Source organism: Archocentrus centrarchus, unplaced genomic scaffold (assembly GCF_007364275.1).
Source record: "Archocentrus centrarchus isolate MPI-CPG fArcCen1 unplaced genomic scaffold, fArcCen1 scaffold_33_ctg1, whole genome shotgun sequence".
NCBI lineage: Eukaryota > Metazoa > Chordata > Actinopteri > Cichliformes > Cichlidae > Archocentrus > Archocentrus centrarchus.
This window is the reverse complement of record NW_022060261.1, coordinates 221554-240175: the sequence shown is the minus strand read 5'-3', so window position 1 is coordinate 240175 and position 18622 is coordinate 221554. Positions and strand designations below refer to the sequence as shown.

Below are 18622 nucleotides of genomic sequence, written 5' to 3'. Positions count from 1 at the left end.
GTGCGAGTTTTATTTTGAAGGCAATCTGTTTCCAGTTTTTGTTACACTTTTCAGTTTGACTACAGCACGAAGAGAAACTCCGTAAAGTTTGTACACAAATCCATCAGTTCAACTGCAGAAACATGCTAGCAAACCAGGCCTGTGTGACTGGGTGTTAGCACTTGATCCTACACCATCAAAGATAATCGTTACATGTAAAATTAATGATCAGTTATGCCACTTGGGGAGGGGTCACATGTGCAAACACATCATTTCCGCGTTAGCTTAGATGCTAAACACGGAAATGGCTTCGGTAACATGCGCTTCGCTCTGCTCGACTTTGCTGTTTGTTGGCGTCTTCGTGTTTGTCTCTGCAGGTGAGGTTCCCTCTGACGTAAACAGGAACATAACGTAAAAGTTATACTGTAAGCAGATTTTTCCGTAACCCAGTAACGAAAAGTACGGTACAAAATTCAGCGGCCACAAGCCACCACGGAAAGTCGGTCAAGCCGTGACTTCACAATCCAAGATGGCAGCAGTGCTTTAAAAAATTAGCAGTACTTGTAAAAATTAGCAGTACTAGGAAAATGTAGCAGTACTAGGAAAATGTAGCAGTACTAGGGAACGAAAACGTAGATTTATAATATTGTTGCGCTGTTTTGACGTCGGAGGATGGAGCTGGAAGTGACGTCACTCAGCAGCTGCAATCGGAAAAGAGGAAAACATTTCTTTTGCTCACCCTAACAAGGTGGAGTCCATGGATGGGAGTCCGTGGACTCCACCTTGTTAGGATGGGGTCAGTCTGGAGCCTGTCCCTGGTACTGTCACAGGACAGAAGGTGGGTCACCCAACGGACAGGTCACTAATCTGTTCTTCTGCTAATTAAAATCCTGGATAACTAATGAGACACAGTCAACTAAGGGGGGACTTCAGTCACAGCTCCAATAACAGAAAGAACACAAACTCAAATCAGTGCTCACAGCTGGCTGTGGCACCCCCAGATGCCACAACCTGCAGGGGGCGTAGCAACGATATCCCTGTGGCTTCATGTGAGGGGTGCAGGGGCTTCTTTTCAGGGCACTCATCTACAAACCTTTGCTCAGTACTGCTAAAACAGAACAAAGAAAGTTGTTACTAAGTATCACAAGTTGAAGGCTATGTGTCAAAGTTTATCAGTGTGCTGTCTCATGTCAGGTATATGTAATTAAATATTTATATGCTCCAACCCACAGATCAACTACCTAACACGAGGTGGAGTAGAGTAATATAAATGAGAGGGGAAAATAGGAGACAGTGTAGCTGTGTCCAAATTCAGAAGTGTGTGTCAGTGATGATGGACGGCCTCGCCTTCATCCCTGCCTGCCCTTACATCAGCTCCTGTTGCCTAGCAACCGTGACAGTACAGCACAGCTGAGGGGAATAAGGCGTTAAAATGGAGCTCGAAATTTTGCTTCTTTTTTTGGTTTATTAAATGTCAGCTGTTAAAACTCCACATTTCAACATCAAGGAATACAGATGGGTCAATCAATAATTTCTAAATATATTAACAGCGCTCTGGTGAGACATTAATGTTCAATAAATCTATCCAGTTATGATGCTTAACTTTAATTTCAGGCAAACCGATTTGCTGAGGAACAAATGAAACACTGAAACAAACCAAACACCAGCTGTTAGAGATCATCTGAGGGAGTTATATCTGTGCTTAACTTCCACTCAGCGGCGAAAGTCAGCAGGGTTTTCAAAAGGATGTGCCGGCAGTCAGGCGTTCTCTCCGGGTGTAGTGAGGCTCGACCATCCGGTCAGCTGGCAGCTAGCGAGGTGAGCTGCTGGTAGAGCAGTGCCAACGGACAGCTCTGAAAACAGCGGAGCACCTTTTACAATTATGCGATATGTTGATAAAACGAGCTGATATTTGAGGTTTACTCATTTACATTCTCACCTGAAAACATCTTAAAAGTTTATTTTATGACACAGAAACAGTCGTTTTTCAAACTTTTTGGGCGCTATCTTCCGCCATTGTTGTTTGAGTTTTGATGCGCAGTGAATCATGGGATATGGTAGGCCACGAAGGATCCTTTGTGGTTTTGAACTTGTTTTCATGATCAGGCTTTTTTCTTCCTTCTTGAATAATAGACACACACAGAATAGATTAGAGCTGCAACTCCTCCTTGATTAATGTAAATAATTCGATTATGTAAAATCCTCAGTAAAATTTGATCAGGAGTTAGAAAAAACCCTCAGATTCTTAAAAGTTCACAGTCGCTGCAACAGATTCCCTTTAACACTGAGTGGATCATCACTGACAGGTTTTTCAAAACTCTTTTCTTAAATCCAAGTATCAATACTTTCAATACTTCAGTTATTTGTGATGTATCTTAAAAAGAACACATTAGAAAGTAACTAAATTATTGAGATCTTACTTAAATGAGATGAGGTTGATTGGAACTACTTTTTCTTCCACCTGATAAGTGTGTAATGCGTAAGGACGAAATGAGTGTGCTGCTGCTCACACAGTCAAACACAGACACAACGGCAAAACGTAAAAGAAGTCATGCGTGGAGCTATTTCAGCTCCACAAGTAGCCCAGACAAGATCTGCGATGTTTGTGGGAAATGAGTAATAAATGAGGAAGCTACCTCAGTGTACTTCCGAGTTTAAAATAAATAAATCAGAGTGATATCTTGTGCTTTTTATGAAGCCAAGATTTGAATTACACCATTTTTTTTCTTTATTTATATTTACCAGACACATTTGGTGTTTTTGCACAAAGTATTGATATCGGATCAGTATCGCCAATTCCATCTTGAATTTTACTCAGTATTGGATCGGAAAGGAAATCTGTGGTATCAAACATCACTAATATGCAGTCTGTCTGCTCAAGCACAAAGAGGCGGAGCCGTTATAGAGCCGTGAGCTCAGGTGGAACGAATGTAAATGTTTTTCTAGCGTCCAAAGCAGCAGCTTTTTTCCCTCTGTAACCTCCATTAAACCTTTACTGGGAAACAGCTGGAGGTCCTTCATCAACCACCTGATCAGTAAGTGAAGCAAAGAGAACTTTGTAGAGCAAAATAAAACACCCAACTTCCTGCAACAGGCTGTCACTGAGCACCATGGTAACCAAAAAAACAAAAAACAGTATCTATGTGTGCTGGATTCTGAGTTTGATACTGATAACGACACTTTTTAATAGTTATGAAGAGTTTTCATGACTTTTAAGTTTTTTGTGATTTTTTTTTTTTCTTTGGATCATTAATTAGTTAAAACCCAGGATAGAATTGGGCAAAGTTTATAGGTAAATAGAAAATACTAAATCAAAATAAAAGTTTTTTTTTCTGAAACATTAGAACAATATAATTTTACCCATATAATGTCTGGATTTTTTTCTTAAATAAAGTGTACAAATTTATCACTCAAGAACAAATTAAAACTTTTTTAAGATAATACAAAAATGTAACAAATATTTCCCTTCATTCACAAATTTTATGGATTTTTTTTCTTAAATAAACAAGCTGTACAAAATTATCACTCCACAACATTATAAAACATTTAAAGCAAATTCTCTTTTTTCCCAAGTAAAATATTTTACGTGTCACATGATGGTATAACGTCAAAACCCTGCAGGAGGGGAGGAGCAAAGTGTGCCTGCTCTGAGCTGTGACAGGAGCGGCACTTAGTTTGATGAAACCGCAGCACTGCATACAGGAGAGAAACTGAAGCTAAAGTATTGATCTCATTACACTGATATTGATCAATATCAATACTAGGGCTGCAACTATCGATTATTTTAGTAATCAAATATTCTATTCATTATTCCATCAATTACCCGAGTAACTGGATAAGAAATCCTTTTTTAACATTAACAGTTCATCTGCATATTTTAACTTCTGTACTGCAGTTTTTCCCTGTGTGAAACAAACAGGGTGGATGGAGCAGCTACAAAGTTCTCTTTTCTTCACTTACTGATCAGCTGGTTGATGAAGGACCTCCAGCTGTTTCCCAGTAAAGGTTTAATGGAGGTTACAGGGGGAAAAGCTTCTTTTGGATGCTAGAAAAACATTTCCTTCCGCTCCATCTGAGCTCACCGGCTCCGCCTCTTTGTGCTTGTGCAGACAGACTGCAGGTAAAACAGCTGATTACTGTTGTTGTGTTATCAGTGTTTATGTTGAAAAACTGGGGGCTGCGTGAGCGTATTCCTGTAATGCTTTATATTTAAAAGCATTCTCCTAAATAAGTTTCTACTGCAGGTCTATATTTAGTCACTAGTAAGGGATTAAAGTATCAAAAATATTTTGACGGGGAAGGGGTCAAAATAGTGCTCTATTCGCTCTGGTGACCGGACAGTCACGGTCACCAGTGCTAATAGCTGCACTCGCTAGCAGTATGTCCGGGAGCTGAAGTAGAGAAAGAAATAACAGCTGAAATTCTCAGCACAGCGAGCACAACACACAAACACACAGAGAGCGGTGGAGACAGAAAAACATGTCAGCGATGATCCACTCAGTGTTAAAGGGAATCCGTCGCAGCGACAGAGAACTTTATAGAATCTGAGGGTTTTTTCTAACTCCTGGTTCCCACTCTATTCCAGTAGGGGGTGGTAATGCAGCTCTAAGCTGGTTTGTCTATTGTCATTACAACCAGAAGAAGAAGATGACAACTACAGAGAACTGTAATGTGCTGATGTGGGTGAAATGCTCCACTTACACGGAGACACCTGATCACTGCAGAGTTTAAACGAAGCATCGAAGCAGCAAATTTGCTTCAAGGATTTTTTATAATCGAATTGTTTGAGTTGCTCGAGGAATCGTTCCAGCCCTAATCAATACCAATGTTGGTATCAATATTTGTGAACAGTTGTACTTTGACCTTTAACCTCTCTGCTCTGTGTTGTTTCCTCTTTCAGGGCAGAAAATCATCACAGCTCAGCCTGGACAGGACGCCACTCTGACATGTCGAGCTCCAAACAACAACACCGTCATGATTGTAGAGTGGAGCAGAGCTGACCTGGGGCTGAAATATGTCCTTTTGTACAGGCATGAGCAGTTTGATCCAGGTAACCAGCATCCATCCTTTAAGAACCGGGCGGATCTGCAGGACAGACAGATGAAGGATGGAGACGTGTCTCTGATTCTGAAGAACGTGACGATTAACGACACTGGAACATACGAGTGTCGTGTCTTCCAGACAACAAACCGCAGGAAGAGAGCTAATATGGAAGCTAATTTGGACAGTGACCCCATCAGCATCATCACCCTGAGAGTTGCTCCTCCAGGTGAGTGAGCAGAGTTCAGTGTGTCTGTGATCAGAGGTGAAGCTGCTTCCTGGTTGTTGATGTTTGTTTCTAAAGATGTTGTTGATGAGACTTTGTAGAAAGCAGCTGGTCTGAGTGATGTGATCAGAGTGCAGTAGATAATGTCTGACAGCAGTTTGAAGAGGAAATGGATTCTGTTCTGTTCTTCACTCATCACCTACCTGACAGCTGACACCTCACACCTGTTTCTACCTGCAGGTCCAGGAGGAGGAACCACAGAGGGTGGAGGATCTGTAGGACTGATCGTTGGTCTCTCAGTTTCTGCTCTGCTTCTTGCTGCTGTTGTTGGATTTGTGATCTACAGGAAACACAAACAGAATCAGGATCCATATCATCCTCCTGTTGAACTGCATCCTGTTTGAAATGGTTCAGAGCTTCTTAGATGATGATGCTGGGTTAGAGAAACCTTCATCATTAGACAAAACGGCAGGAGAAAGTCTGACTGAATAAACTAATGCAGTAGCATCACAGTAGAAAACCAGAAGACTCACATTTGGGGATTTGACAGGTAATAAAGGAGGAGATGATGATTAAATTAAAGAAAGTGTTGATTGGGCTGAAACACAGAGGGGTTGAATATCAGTTCCCCCGAGACCCTCACTGTGCCTGAAGATGGAAAAAAAGACAAAGACTTTAGATTAAGTAGCAGCTGATCTGTCAGCCCAATGAAAACCTGTCAGTTATTACAAATAATTTTAACTGCAATGTTCAAATGGATTTGAAAAAAGCCCCCAAAAAACTATGTTCCAGCATCTGTGAGATAGAACCAGGAAATGAGAGTTTATTTTGTGTCATGTTTAATGAACAGGCTGATAAGATCAGAGAAGATGCTGCCTGTTAGATTACGATAAATGTAAAGCTTACAGCTTTTCTGTAGTTCTTTACAGGTATTTTATGTTCTTCCAACTCTGAGCATCTTTGACTTATGATGTGCTTGAAATTCATAAATTATGATAAGTAGTAGTTTTATTCCGTTTTGATGATGTTTTGAATGTTTATAAGACAGTCTGTCATCCTGTGATTGTATATTTGCTCTGAATGTGTCCAGTTTGGATGAATTCAGGAGGAAAATGTCAGATCTGTGTTGATGCTGTTTGAGGCCCCGTTAGCTTCCAGGTTAGCTTCCAGGTTAGCTTCCAGGTTAGCCGCTCACCTCTGTGTGAGGTTACATTTCCCTTTTGCTTGTATGTGGAACAGCAGGAGAAAAGAAAAGTTACCAAATCTTAGAATAAGTTTAAAACATTTCAGTATTTTTTTCCAGGCAAAATCTTCTGTTTCCTGAGTTCAGTGTGTGTGTGTGTGTGTGCGTGTGTGTGTGTTACAGCATCAGAATCAGTGTGTTTGTGTTTTATCAGCAGCTGTGTGTCAGATCAGACTCGTTATTGTCTGATGCAAACAAACTGATGCTCATAAAGAGATCAGATGTTACAGTACAATTACTCACCGAGTGAACCACCTGACACAAACACACACTGATGATGAACACATGAATTACTGTGGATCCCAGATCATCATTAATCTGTCTGATAGAGGTCAGAGTTCACTGGGCAGCTATGACTGAATGTGTGGAACTTTTCCCTCCATGAAGTGGCCTCTGCATGCTGATAGTTTCTGGTTGTTACTTTAGTTCAAGAGCAGGTCACATATTTATTTATTTTTTACTTTGTGTTTGTGTTGCTAATAAAACTTTTCACAGAAAATCGTGCTGTGTGTTTGTCTTAATTCATTCAGTTGTTTCCTCTGTGATTGTGAAAGTTTTTATCTGAAGGTTTTGGATCTGTGGCAGCAGATGATCCAGATCTCAGCTGGAGTCAGTCTAAACAGATCGTAGATAACCAAGAACAACATCCCAACAGTCCTGAGACTGTCTCCCTGCAGCACACAGAGATGAACAACAAACAAACAAGATGGAAATTTGGTTTGAAGTTCAAATTTAAATGATGTTCAGAACTTGAGAAAGTCTTATTGTACCATCACTAACCACAGGTCCTCACAGGCTGAGTGAAGGTCCCCGTACCAAACAAGCTCACTCATTCATTGAATTTCTCATTCAACAACCATTTCCAGTGAATCAGCTTCTATATATACATCCATCCATTCATCCATTCTCTTCTGCTTATCCTGTTCAGGAGTTGGAGCCTATCCCAGCTGTCATAGGGCGAGAGGCAGGATACACCTATACAGGGCTAACACAGAGAGACAGACAGCCATTCACACCTGTGGGCAAATTAGAGTGACCAATTAACCTAACCCCACTAACTGCATGTCTTTGGACTGTGGGAGGAACCCACAGTCTAAACACATGCACATGCAAACCCACGCAGACACTGGGAGGCCCGGGCCAAGGTGGACTCAAACTCAGGACTTTCTGTAAGGCAACAGTGCTAATCACCACACCACCGTGCTGCCCAGCTGCTACACATATACATCACACATACATATCACCCAGTGATGTGCAGTCAGGTGAGGCAGTGCCTCCCCTGTCATCATGACAAGTAAAATACTAACAATGATCAGAGAAAATACATTTGATCATTTGACTGTTCTATTAAACTGTTTTCTGAATTATTTCAACATTTTAATGGTCAAAATTGCAGAATTTACACGTTTACCTGTTCAAACACATGGAAGAAATGTGGGGCGATCCAGTGCAGTGCTGTGGCTCACCTCTGGTGGCGCTGTGTCACATACAATAAATGAAGTTGTTTGGAGCATGCCCATTGCTGTCTCTCTTTGTATCACCAAAATACATGTTTGATCACACCTGTGCTGCACATGCTCATATTCCACAGTCTGTCTAATATACTGAATGACGGTGTGTGACAGGTTTATTCTTTGTGATCGGTCATAAATGCACAGTGAAAATACACAGGGGGGAAGCAGGAAGTACCGTGCTGCACCGATAGGGGGCAGTGGTGCAGCAGTGCTACCCCATAGGGAGAAGGATATGCGTAAGGTAAGATAGATAAGATAAGATAAGATAGATAAGATAGTGTTTATTTGTCACATGCACAGTTATACACAGTACAATGCACAGTGAAATATATTTTGGACCTGCAACCATATATACACACACATATAAATAATAAGAATAAAAATAAAAAAAAGTAATTCACACTATACACTATATACTATACACACTTTTACACGGAACTATAGAATATTATATTATTTACATAGTGCAATAATAGTCCAGTTAGGACTCAGAGTTGAGCAGATGGCTTGTGGGTAAAAACTCTTCTTCAAACTTTTAGTCCTCAGGCAGCGGTAACGCCGGCCTGATGGGAGCAGGGAGAAGAGAGAGTGTCCGGGGTGGCTGGGCTGTTTTAGGATCTTCATGGCCCTCAGCCTGCACTGCTTGGTGTAAATGTCCTGCAGGTTGGGGAGGGTGGTTCTGATGGTCCGTTCAGCTGAACGAACCACCCTTTTTAGGGCCATGAAGTCCTGCTTGGTGCAGTTTCCCATCCAGGTGGTGATGCTCCCACGCATGATGCTCTCGATGGTGCAGGTGTAAAAGTTCCTGAGCACCTTGAGTGGGAGCTTGAAGTCTCTCAGCCGCCTGAGGAGGTAGAGACGCTGTCTGGCCTTCTTCACAGTGATGTTTATGTGATGAGTCCAGGACAGGTCCTGTGAGATGGTCACTCCCAGGTATTTGAAAGTGTCCACTCTTTCCACCTCAGCACCACTGATGACAAGTGGATGGTAGTCCCTCTGCTGCTTCCTGCTGAAGTCCACGATCAGTTCCTTCGTTTTGCTGACGTTGAGCAGGAGGTGGTTCTCCTGGCACCAGTTCTCCAGGCGGGAGACCTCTCTCCTGTAGGCTGTCTCCTCATTGTGAGAGATTAGTCCCACAACAGCAGTGTCGTCAGCAAACTTGATGATGACGTTGGACTCTGACGTGGCCTCGCAGTCATGGGTGTACAGTGAGTACAGCAGAGGGCTGAGCACACAGCCTTGGGGGGATCCAGTGTTGAGGGTGAGGGAGGATGAGGTGAGGTGACCCACTCGTACCACCTGTGGTCTGCTGGTCAGGAAGCTGTGAACCCACCTGCACAGGGCTGGGCCCAGGCCCAGGTCCAGCAGCTTAGAGACCAGCCTGGAGGGAACTATGGTGTTGAATGCTGAGCTGTAATCTACAAACAGCACTCTCACATAGTTCCCCTTACCAGTGTCTATGTGTGAAAGGGTCTTGTGGAGGAGGAAGGATATGGCGTCATCTGTGGATCTGTCTGGCCGGTATGCAAACTGTAGTGGGTCGAGGGTGGTGGGCAGTGAGGAGGTGATGAATGTCTTGATGAGTCTCTCAAAACACTTCATCACCACAGAGGTGAGTGCTATGGGCCTGAAGTCATTGGGGCTGCTGGGGTGTGGTTTCTTTGGGACAGGGACTATGATGGACTTTTTAAAGCAGGTGGGAATCACACACAGTTTCAGTGAGAGGTTGAATATCAGTGTAAACACAGGTGCCAGCTGGTCAGCGCAGGTCTTAAGGACATGTCCACTAATACCGTCTGGTCCAGCCGCTTTCCTGGTGTTTACACGTCGAAACGCCCTCCTCACGTCGCGCTCCGTCACAGTGAGTGTCTCCGCCCCTCCGGCCGGGAGCGCAGCGGGCTGTCGGCTTCCCGACTCAAAGCGCGCAAAGAAGATGTTGAGTTCATCAGCCAGAGAAGCGTCGGCACTCACCGGGTGTGTGTGTGGTGCTTTGTAGTCCGTGATAAGATAATACATGTTTTTTTTTTTTTTATTTATATAAAAAGAGAGAGAGAGACACACACACACACACACAAACAAAAAAAAGTTTGACCTCACATTAAATATTTTGTTTTTCTTGCCATCATTGTTGAACAGTATGATGTTGATTCAAGCATAATTAATCATTAGCATAATTAAAATTGAAATATAAGCTTCTATTTTGGGTTCATATATGTGAACATCCGACTCCAGACGAGTCTACCTCACCGCACCTCACTACTATTACTCCTCCAGGAATTGCCACCTTATTGTGGTGTTCTTTGTCCCACGGATCCCTGGTGTTATGTCATCTGGTAGAGTCTCCCATGGCACTTGGTCCTGGGTGAGGAGCCAGACACAGAGAAATTCAGACAACCCTTCTGAGAGGAAAATCAAGGGAGCAGTCTCGATCTCCTGACTGGGTAACCGGAGCCCCACCCTGGCATCAGGCTTGGGGAGGGTGCTCAAGGGAGAGCGCTTGTGGTTGGCCTTAGTTCCACCACCAGCTGGATATAGTCAGACTCACGCATGGCCTGGGCACTGGAATCTCCTGGAGAGGTGTTGAACTCTGTTCCAGTCTGGAATTACATTGATGTACGGCACCGGGCTAGGGTGACTATCCTCGTATCCTCGCCTTGCTGCACATATATTGGAGATTTTACCAGGGTGTGGGGTCGTTTGCCTCTGTCTTTGGGCCAGGGAATGGGCTCTGATTGTTTTTTGTACTTATGTGCCAAAGATAGTTTAGAGTACCCGGCCTTCTTGGAATCACTGGGTGGAGTGCTAACAGGTGTTCTGTTACTGAATTCTGTAGTGGAAGTAGAGTCTGGGTATGAGGGGACAACTCACCCATCACTGGGGGTGAGGTCACTGAGGTCATTAAACAACTCCTTGGTGGTAGTGCCACTGGAGTGATTGAGATTCACCCTGAGTTCCTGAAGGCTCTGAGCATTGTTGGACTATCTTGGCTGACACACTTTTGCAATGTGGCATGGGTGGTGCCTCTGGATTGGTGCTGGACTTAGTTATGACTTTATAGTGAAATATGGAAGCATCGCCGATGACCTGCTTGTATCCATGTAGTGTTTCCAGTCCAGCAGCTCCCTCTAGTGTCCATATCTAAAGCCTGTGGGAGGATGGTGTTAATCTAAAATGTGAATCATAGTGTTCCAGTCAGTCATCAGTGTGTCTCTGCACAGCTGTAATTAAAATGTGTTCAGAGGGCCTCAGTGTGTGAATGGTTCCAGTCCAGCTCCATAACAGCAGCGTCCCTGGTTTGATTCCTGTGTTTCAGCTCATATCTGCCTCTCTCACTGAGGGGGACGTCCACTACATGGAAATGGAGCATGTGTACATAAAGAACCCCCCTGTCTGCACCAATAGTAAAGCTGGTGCTCAGAGGAAGAGGGCGGGGCTTTACTTGGTGTCAGTGAGAGAAATGAAAAAAAGCTCAAATGAGTGAGAAGGACGATGAAGGAAACATCTGTGCTGTGTCTGCTCTGTAAGTAGAATCTCTGTGTTTGTTTGAATTATTGACCTTTGACTGTCTGCTCTCCTGATAACTGATGATGGAGGAGAAGACATGAAAAACTAATCAGGCTGAATTCAAGTTCAAACACCATGAGGACCAACTGCAGGTCTGAACTGACTCTTTATCTTTGCTCAGGAGTCCAGGAAACACAGCAGGCAGTGAAAAGCTCAAATCATTCACTGATTACATGAACACAGCTGCACAGAGGACACATGACTTTACTGTGACACTGAACAGGAGAGGACTTTGTGTATAGTCACAGTGCAGTCTGTGATAATGTGCTACTCTTAAACTAAAGACAGAGATAGACGACAACGAAGAGTCTTTTTCATTTTGACTGCACACAGTTTTCCACAGTGTTTTTTGTCCAAACTTTATTGAAACTTGTTGCTGCATCATCTCTAAAATGAGCAGATCTATAGACGAGTTTGTGGGTCTGTCAGCTGTTTGTGTGGAGTTGTTCTTTGTGTTCACCTCAAACCAACCTGAGTGTCATTTCTCTTTAGTTCTGATCTCACTGCTGAGCTGCACAACAAACCAAGGTCAGTAACCTTCTTCTGTCACAGCTTCAACCTGATAAATGCTCACTAATATGACCTGTTTGGCTTCATGTTTCATTGTAACCCTCACAGCTCGTCTGACTGTGAGTCCCAGCAGCTCTCAGTTCTTTAAAGGAGACTTTGTGTCTCTGAGCTGTGAGGAGGACGACAGCTCTGCTGGATGGACTCTGAGGAGGAACACAAGCAACCTACAGAGGACTCAGTGTGGAACAGATGGATTTGGAAAACCAGCTGGTTCTTCCTGTAACATTATTGTTTTCCCATGGGACAGTGGAGTTTACTGGTGTGAGTCCAGAGAGGGTGCCATCAGTAACATGGTTAAGCTCACAGTCTCTGGTAAGCTGAGTGTGTGGAGTTAGTGTTGATGAAGCTGTGTGTAAATGGATGAAATGCTGTAGTTTGTCTCTGTGTTGAGGTGGATCAGTGATCCTGCAGAGTCCTGTCCTCCCTGTGATGGAGGGAGATGACGTCACTCTGCTCTGTCAAACAAAGACCACTCCCTCCAACCTCCCAGCTGCTTTCTATAAAGATGGCTCCCTCATCAGGAAGCAGCCTACAGGTCACATGACCATCCAGCATGTTTCCAGGTCTGATGAAGGCCTCTACAAGTGTGACATCAGCGGTCATGGAGAGTCTCCATCCAGCTGGATCACTGTCACAGGTGACACACTCACCTGTCTGTGTTTCTGCAGGTTTCAACATTCACAATGTGACCAGAACTTAATGACTGTGTTTGCTTTATTTTAGAGAGACACACCACCACACCTCCACCTACATCCACACCTCCACCTACATCAGCCTCTCCTGGTTCCTCTCTCCTCCCTGTGATCTCCTCTGTTGGATCAGTCTGTCTTGTGGTTCTACTGGTGTTACTGGTTCTGCTGGTGAGACGATGTGTTCACAGGAAACCTGAAGGTGAGACTCAGACTTCCTGATCTTTCACATTTGAGTTTCTGTTAATGTAAACATTATACTACTGTTATTTATTATGTGTTTGTGTTTAATTTCCATGCAACTCAGTCACATTGTTACATATAACAAAAAAAATCCAGTAAACTATTTTCCTGTTAAATTTGAATCATTTCAGCAGTTCAAGATGAAGCAGCAGAAGATGAGGTCAGAGATGAAATCAACTACAGTGACATCAACATATCAAATCCTCAACTTCAGCCAAACAAACAGAAGAAAGGTAACATTGGTGTTGTTTGTTTTTTTGTTTGTTTGTTTTTGGTTACATGATTCTTCGGTGTGTGTAGTCAGATATTTACATCAAAAATGCTCCAACTGCACAAACACAGTCCAGAGGTTCATTACAGGCAGCCCAGTTAGCTGAGGTGAAGCCTAGCAGACAGCTAGCAGCTACAGCCGCCTGTGTCACCATCCACCTGTCAGTCAATGAGACCACGCCTCTAACTATGCAAACCTAAAGCCTAAATACAAGTTAAACAGGTGAAGTGGCTCCGTATTGTTGTGGTTTTCACATTTGCTTGGCCAGTGAACGATCACTGGTTCAATTCTAGCCGGAGACAGAAAATCTCCTTTGGCGCTGCACCAGGATAAACTTCCAATGAACAATTCTGACAAATCAGAGAGAGCTACCTGCTGTGGTGACAGTGATAAGGGAGCAGCTAAATGTAGCTTCTTCTTATACAATTTAAACACATGAGTTAAAAATAAAATGTCCACAGAGACCAAAACAGTTTCAATATCGGTCTGTAAACATGTTTATTTCTGCTGTATATTTTTTACATGGAAGTCATGTTAGACTGACTCACTGCTGGAGCCTCATGTGTTTTCATGGTAGATGGTTGGTTTGCTCAGTGCTCAGCTGTCAGAAGCCAGAGATGCTGATCCTGTAGATGCTCTGGACTGAGCATCATTTAGACAGAAGCTTTATAATAACTGGTCCAATGATGTTACATATATATAATATATATATGGTTAGAGCTGCTTCTTGGAGGACTTTGGTAAAACCTCACACTGCAGCAACATTCTTCACATCGATGATCAAGTGTAAAAATGTGTGTTGTTCTAACAGTAAAACAAACACCTTAATTATTTGATGATACAGTTTAACCCTGAAATATTTTTTAAATTTAATTTTTACAAACTTTTTATTTGATTTGTTTCCTTTGTCCAAACTTCCAATAAGTCATCGTAACCAAGATTTCAAGTCTGTAAAGTCTCAGGTTGCGCTCACTGAGTGTTCTTTGCTGGCCTGTGTGTTTGTTGTCTGTGGTTAACAGAAGCTAACAGAAGCTAACACCTCTGCAGTCGTACAGCTTCCTGTTTCAATCACCTGCGGGTGTTGCTCAGAGAGAGCAACAACAAATAACTGCATTAAGTGAACTTCAGTGTTTTTCACAGCTTATCTTTGAACTGACTTTACTGCTTCATATTTACATGACATCAACATTTTAAATGCATTTATCTCAGTGAGTCTGTGTGTTATCCTGCAGAGAGTGCTCCAGCTGCAGACTACTCAGCAGTGAGGACAGAGAACATCAGCTATGGACGAATCATCATCAAGGAGAACAAAAACAGATCAAAGATGAGAGGTACAGCTGCTCTTCTTTGTCTCCTGTCTGCGCTGAGACCATCTGACTCTCAGTAAACAGCACAGCAGCAGCATTATGAATTATGAACCTGCAGGTGATCCACATTTACTGAGTGAAGAACATAAAGAATTTCAGGAGCTGGAACAGGAGTATGATCTTCAGCTCCTGTTTAATGCAGTTCAATTCAATTTTATTTATATAGCCCCATATCACAACAAACAGTCACTTTTACTGTAACGTAAAGACCCTACAGTAATACAGAGAAAACCCAACAGTCAAAACGACCCCCTATGAGCAGCACTTGGTGACAGTGGGAAGGAAAAACTCCCTTTAACAGGAAGAAACCTCCAGCAGAACCAGGCTCAGGGAGGGGGGGTCATCTGCTGAGGGGGGAGAGACAGAGAGTAATAATAATTAATGAGTAAATACAGAGTGAAAAGAGGTGAATGAAAAGAAACAGTGCATTATGGGAACCCCCCAGCAGTCTAGGCCTATAGCAGCATAACTAAGGGAGGGTTCAGGGTCACCTGATCCAGCCCTAACTATAAGCTTTATCATAAAGGAAAGTTTTAAGCCTAATCTTAAAAATAGAGAGGGTGTCTGTCTCCTGAATCCAAGCTGGGAGCTGGTTCCACAGAAGAGGCGCCTGAAAGCTGAAGGCTCTGCCTCCCATTCTACTCTTAAGTATCCGAGGAACCACAAGTAAGCCAGCAGTCTGAGAGTGAAGTGCTCTGTTGGGGTGATATGATACTATGAGGTCTTTGAGATAAGATGGGGCCTGATTATTCAAGACCTTGTAGGTGAGGAGAAGAATTTTAAATTCTATTCTAGATTTAACAGGGAGCCAATGAAGAGAAGCCAATATGGGAGAAATCTGCTCTCTCTTTCTAGTCCCTGTCAGTACTCTAGCTGCAGCATTTTGGATCAGCTGAAGGCTTTTCAGGGAGCTTTTAGGACAGCCTGATAATAATGAATTACAATAGTCCACCCTAGAAGTAGTAAATGCATGAATTAGCTTTTCAGCATCACTCTGAGGAAGGATGTTTCTAATTTTAGAAATAAATTAAATAAATTTTAGAAATGCAAAAAAGAAATTTTTTTTCATATTTGTTTAATATGTGCATTGAAGGACATATCTGGTGAAAAATGACTCCAAGATTTCTCACAGTGTTACTGGAGGCCAAAGTAATGCCATCCAGAGTAAGTATCTGGTTAGACCACAAGTCGAGTAATACTAATGTTCTTATACATTAGACTCAATTAACTATACACAGGCAGATACAACAATAATTATACAACCACTGACTGGTTAAGTCGATGACACTAATTCGTCATGGCACCCATCATGGCATCATGACAGCACCTGTCAGTGGGTGGGATTTATCAGGGAACACATGAATATTTTGTCCTCAAAGTTGACGTTAGAAGCAGGAAAAATGGGTAGCGTGTGTCATGTTTGCTGCAGCAAGGCAGAAGACCCCAACGCAAGACTCTCGAGGCTCGAATTATGTTTAACTTAAGCTTTATTAAACAATTCAATACCAAAAACTGAACAGGAGCCAGCTACACGGCTTCTGCTGGATGTTGGCTTCTGCCAACATCCGGGGCAATGCAGATGAGGACCCGACAAAGATAAAAGTAGACAATAAATTCACTAGAGCTAATGAGGAGACTGACAACAAGTGGTTAGCACTGTCCTATCTCTCTCCCCCCTCAGCAGATGACTGCCCCTCCCTGAGCCTGGTTCTGCTGGAGGTTTCTTCCTGTTAAAGGGAGTTTTTCCTTCCCACTGTCACCAAGTGCTGCTCATAGGGGGTCGTTTTGACTGTTGGGTTTTCTCTGTATTATTGTAGGGTCTTTACCCACAATACAAAGCGCCTTGAGGCAACTGTTTGCTGTGATTTGGTTCCATATAAATAAAATTGAATTGAATTGAACATAATTACAGAGACAAAATAAGGGGAAGCAAAAAGGAAATAACTTAACATGGTACAGACAGACTTGACACACAGAGGAAATCTAAAACCAACTACAACACAAAGGCTGACATAAGACAAGAGACTCCACAACACAGGGGAGGGACACTAAGGGAAAACGCAAGTAAAACTAGACTCTAAAGCTAATGGGAGCACAATAAAACAGAACACAGGAAAACAGGAAGAGAAGCTAAACACAAAACATCGAACAAGGGCCAAGACATGGGGATACAGATAGACAAAGGAAAACAAACACACAACCACAGACACAGGGAAGACAAGAACTATGGGCAAACCAGAATGAAATACAAATAACTATATCCAAAAACAGAATACAAAACTATAACAAACCAAGAAGCTAAATTATAAGCTGGGTTGCAGGGGGCTGGAGCCAATAGGCGAAAGGTAGGGTATATCCTGTACAGGTTGCCAGCCTGTTGCAGGGCCAACACAGAGAGACAGACAACCATTCACAGCTATGGCCAATTTAGAGTGACCAATTAACTTAACCCCAGTAACTGTATGTGGGAGGAAACCTACACAGACACAGGGAGAGCATGCAAACTCCACACAGCAAGAGGTGGAATTGACCTCAGACCTTCTAGATGTAAGGTAGCAGTGCTAACCACTGTGCTGGCCTGTGCTACACTAAAAGAACTCAAAACACTGGGCCACCGGCCCAGGACCATGAAAGCATTAAGATTTGAATGAGGGCCAAATTGTGATGACTAAATGAATGGGTAAGAGCATTTCCAGCACCTGTGGGGTGTTCCTGGTCTGCAGTGATTAGTGTCTATCAAAAGCAGTCCAAGACAGGAACAGTGATGAACCAGTGACAGGGTCATAGGCAGCTGAGGCTCACTGGTGTATGTGGGGAGTGAAGGCTGTTATCTAAATTGTTAGCTTGATGAATGTGTTGTTGATATCAGGCATATAAAGAGGCAACTATCATACAATGAATCCCTTTGACTTCATAAAGTTCTGCATGTAAAACCACAGCAGCTACTTCCTGTTAACTGTAGTCTGTAACTGTAGTCTGAAGCTGATGAGGCCTCTCACCACAGACAGTTCTGGTTTGGCCAGCGACAGGTTCATGTTGTGAGAACTTGTTTGCTTTGTGCTCTGTGGTGAACTGTGTCAGACTGCACTGACAGAACATGGCAGCGCTGTGGTTGTGCACCTTCCCTGTTCACATCAGCACCCACCAGTTCCTTGTAGTCTATTGTTGTTTCTCAGCAGAGGTGTAAAGAAGTGGAAAAAAACTGACAACCCCGTGCTAGCTGCAAAAGCTCAAACTTAATCTGTGCACAATCAGATTTAAAATGTTTAGCCACAGCTGACGTGTAATAGTCTCTCAGTATTGTTGTACCTGTAGTAATGTGTGTGTTTGGTTCTGCAGAGCCTGGTCCAGCTGTGGTGTACTCAGCAGTGAGAACAGAAGACGTCAGTTATGAACAAATAGCCGTCACACCAAAGAGGAAAAGAGGTACAGCTGCTCTTTGACTTTGGACAGAGACGACTGTTTCTGTGCTAAGTTAAGCTAACCACATGATGACTCATACTACTGGTCATCATTTCAAAGATATTTTTTACCATACAGTTGTGCTGTTTAAAGTATAAAACACTATGTGAAGTCACTTATAAATTTCCTGTGCAGTAGAAACTGTCCTGAAGTCTATCAGGTTTACATTTAAATCATACAAATGTCTCCATGAAGGTGAAGGGCTAATTCACCTTATGTGAGGCAGAGAATGAGCACAGAGGCTGCACCAAGGTTCAGTATAAGATAAAGAAGGATTATTTTTAACTGTGTATCATGCAAAGCCACTCTGGAAATAAGAGTTTCAGTATAAATGTGGAGACAGTGTATCTATTGTGTTTGTCTGCAGAGTGGAAGCAGCCAGTTTACCATCCAAATATCTCACACATTTTAACAATAAATAAAAGCCAACAACACCGTCTCAATGCAGATACTT

The 18622-nt window shown here is 42.8% G+C and overlaps 1 protein-coding gene across 1 annotated transcript; it reads left to right on the top strand.

Annotated features, from left to right (window-relative positions):
* Positions 1-257: 257 nt before the first annotated feature.
* LOC115776552 (programmed cell death 1 ligand 1-like) lies at positions 258-6987 on the top strand. Its single transcript, XM_030724266.1, has 3 exons — positions 258-356; positions 4880-5248; positions 5486-6987. The coding sequence occupies exons 1-3, from the start codon at positions 269-271 to the stop codon at positions 5647-5649; spliced, it is 621 nt and encodes a 206-aa protein (XP_030580126.1). The 5' UTR covers positions 258-268; the 3' UTR covers positions 5650-6987.
* The last annotated feature ends 11635 nt before the right edge of the window (positions 6988-18622 follow it).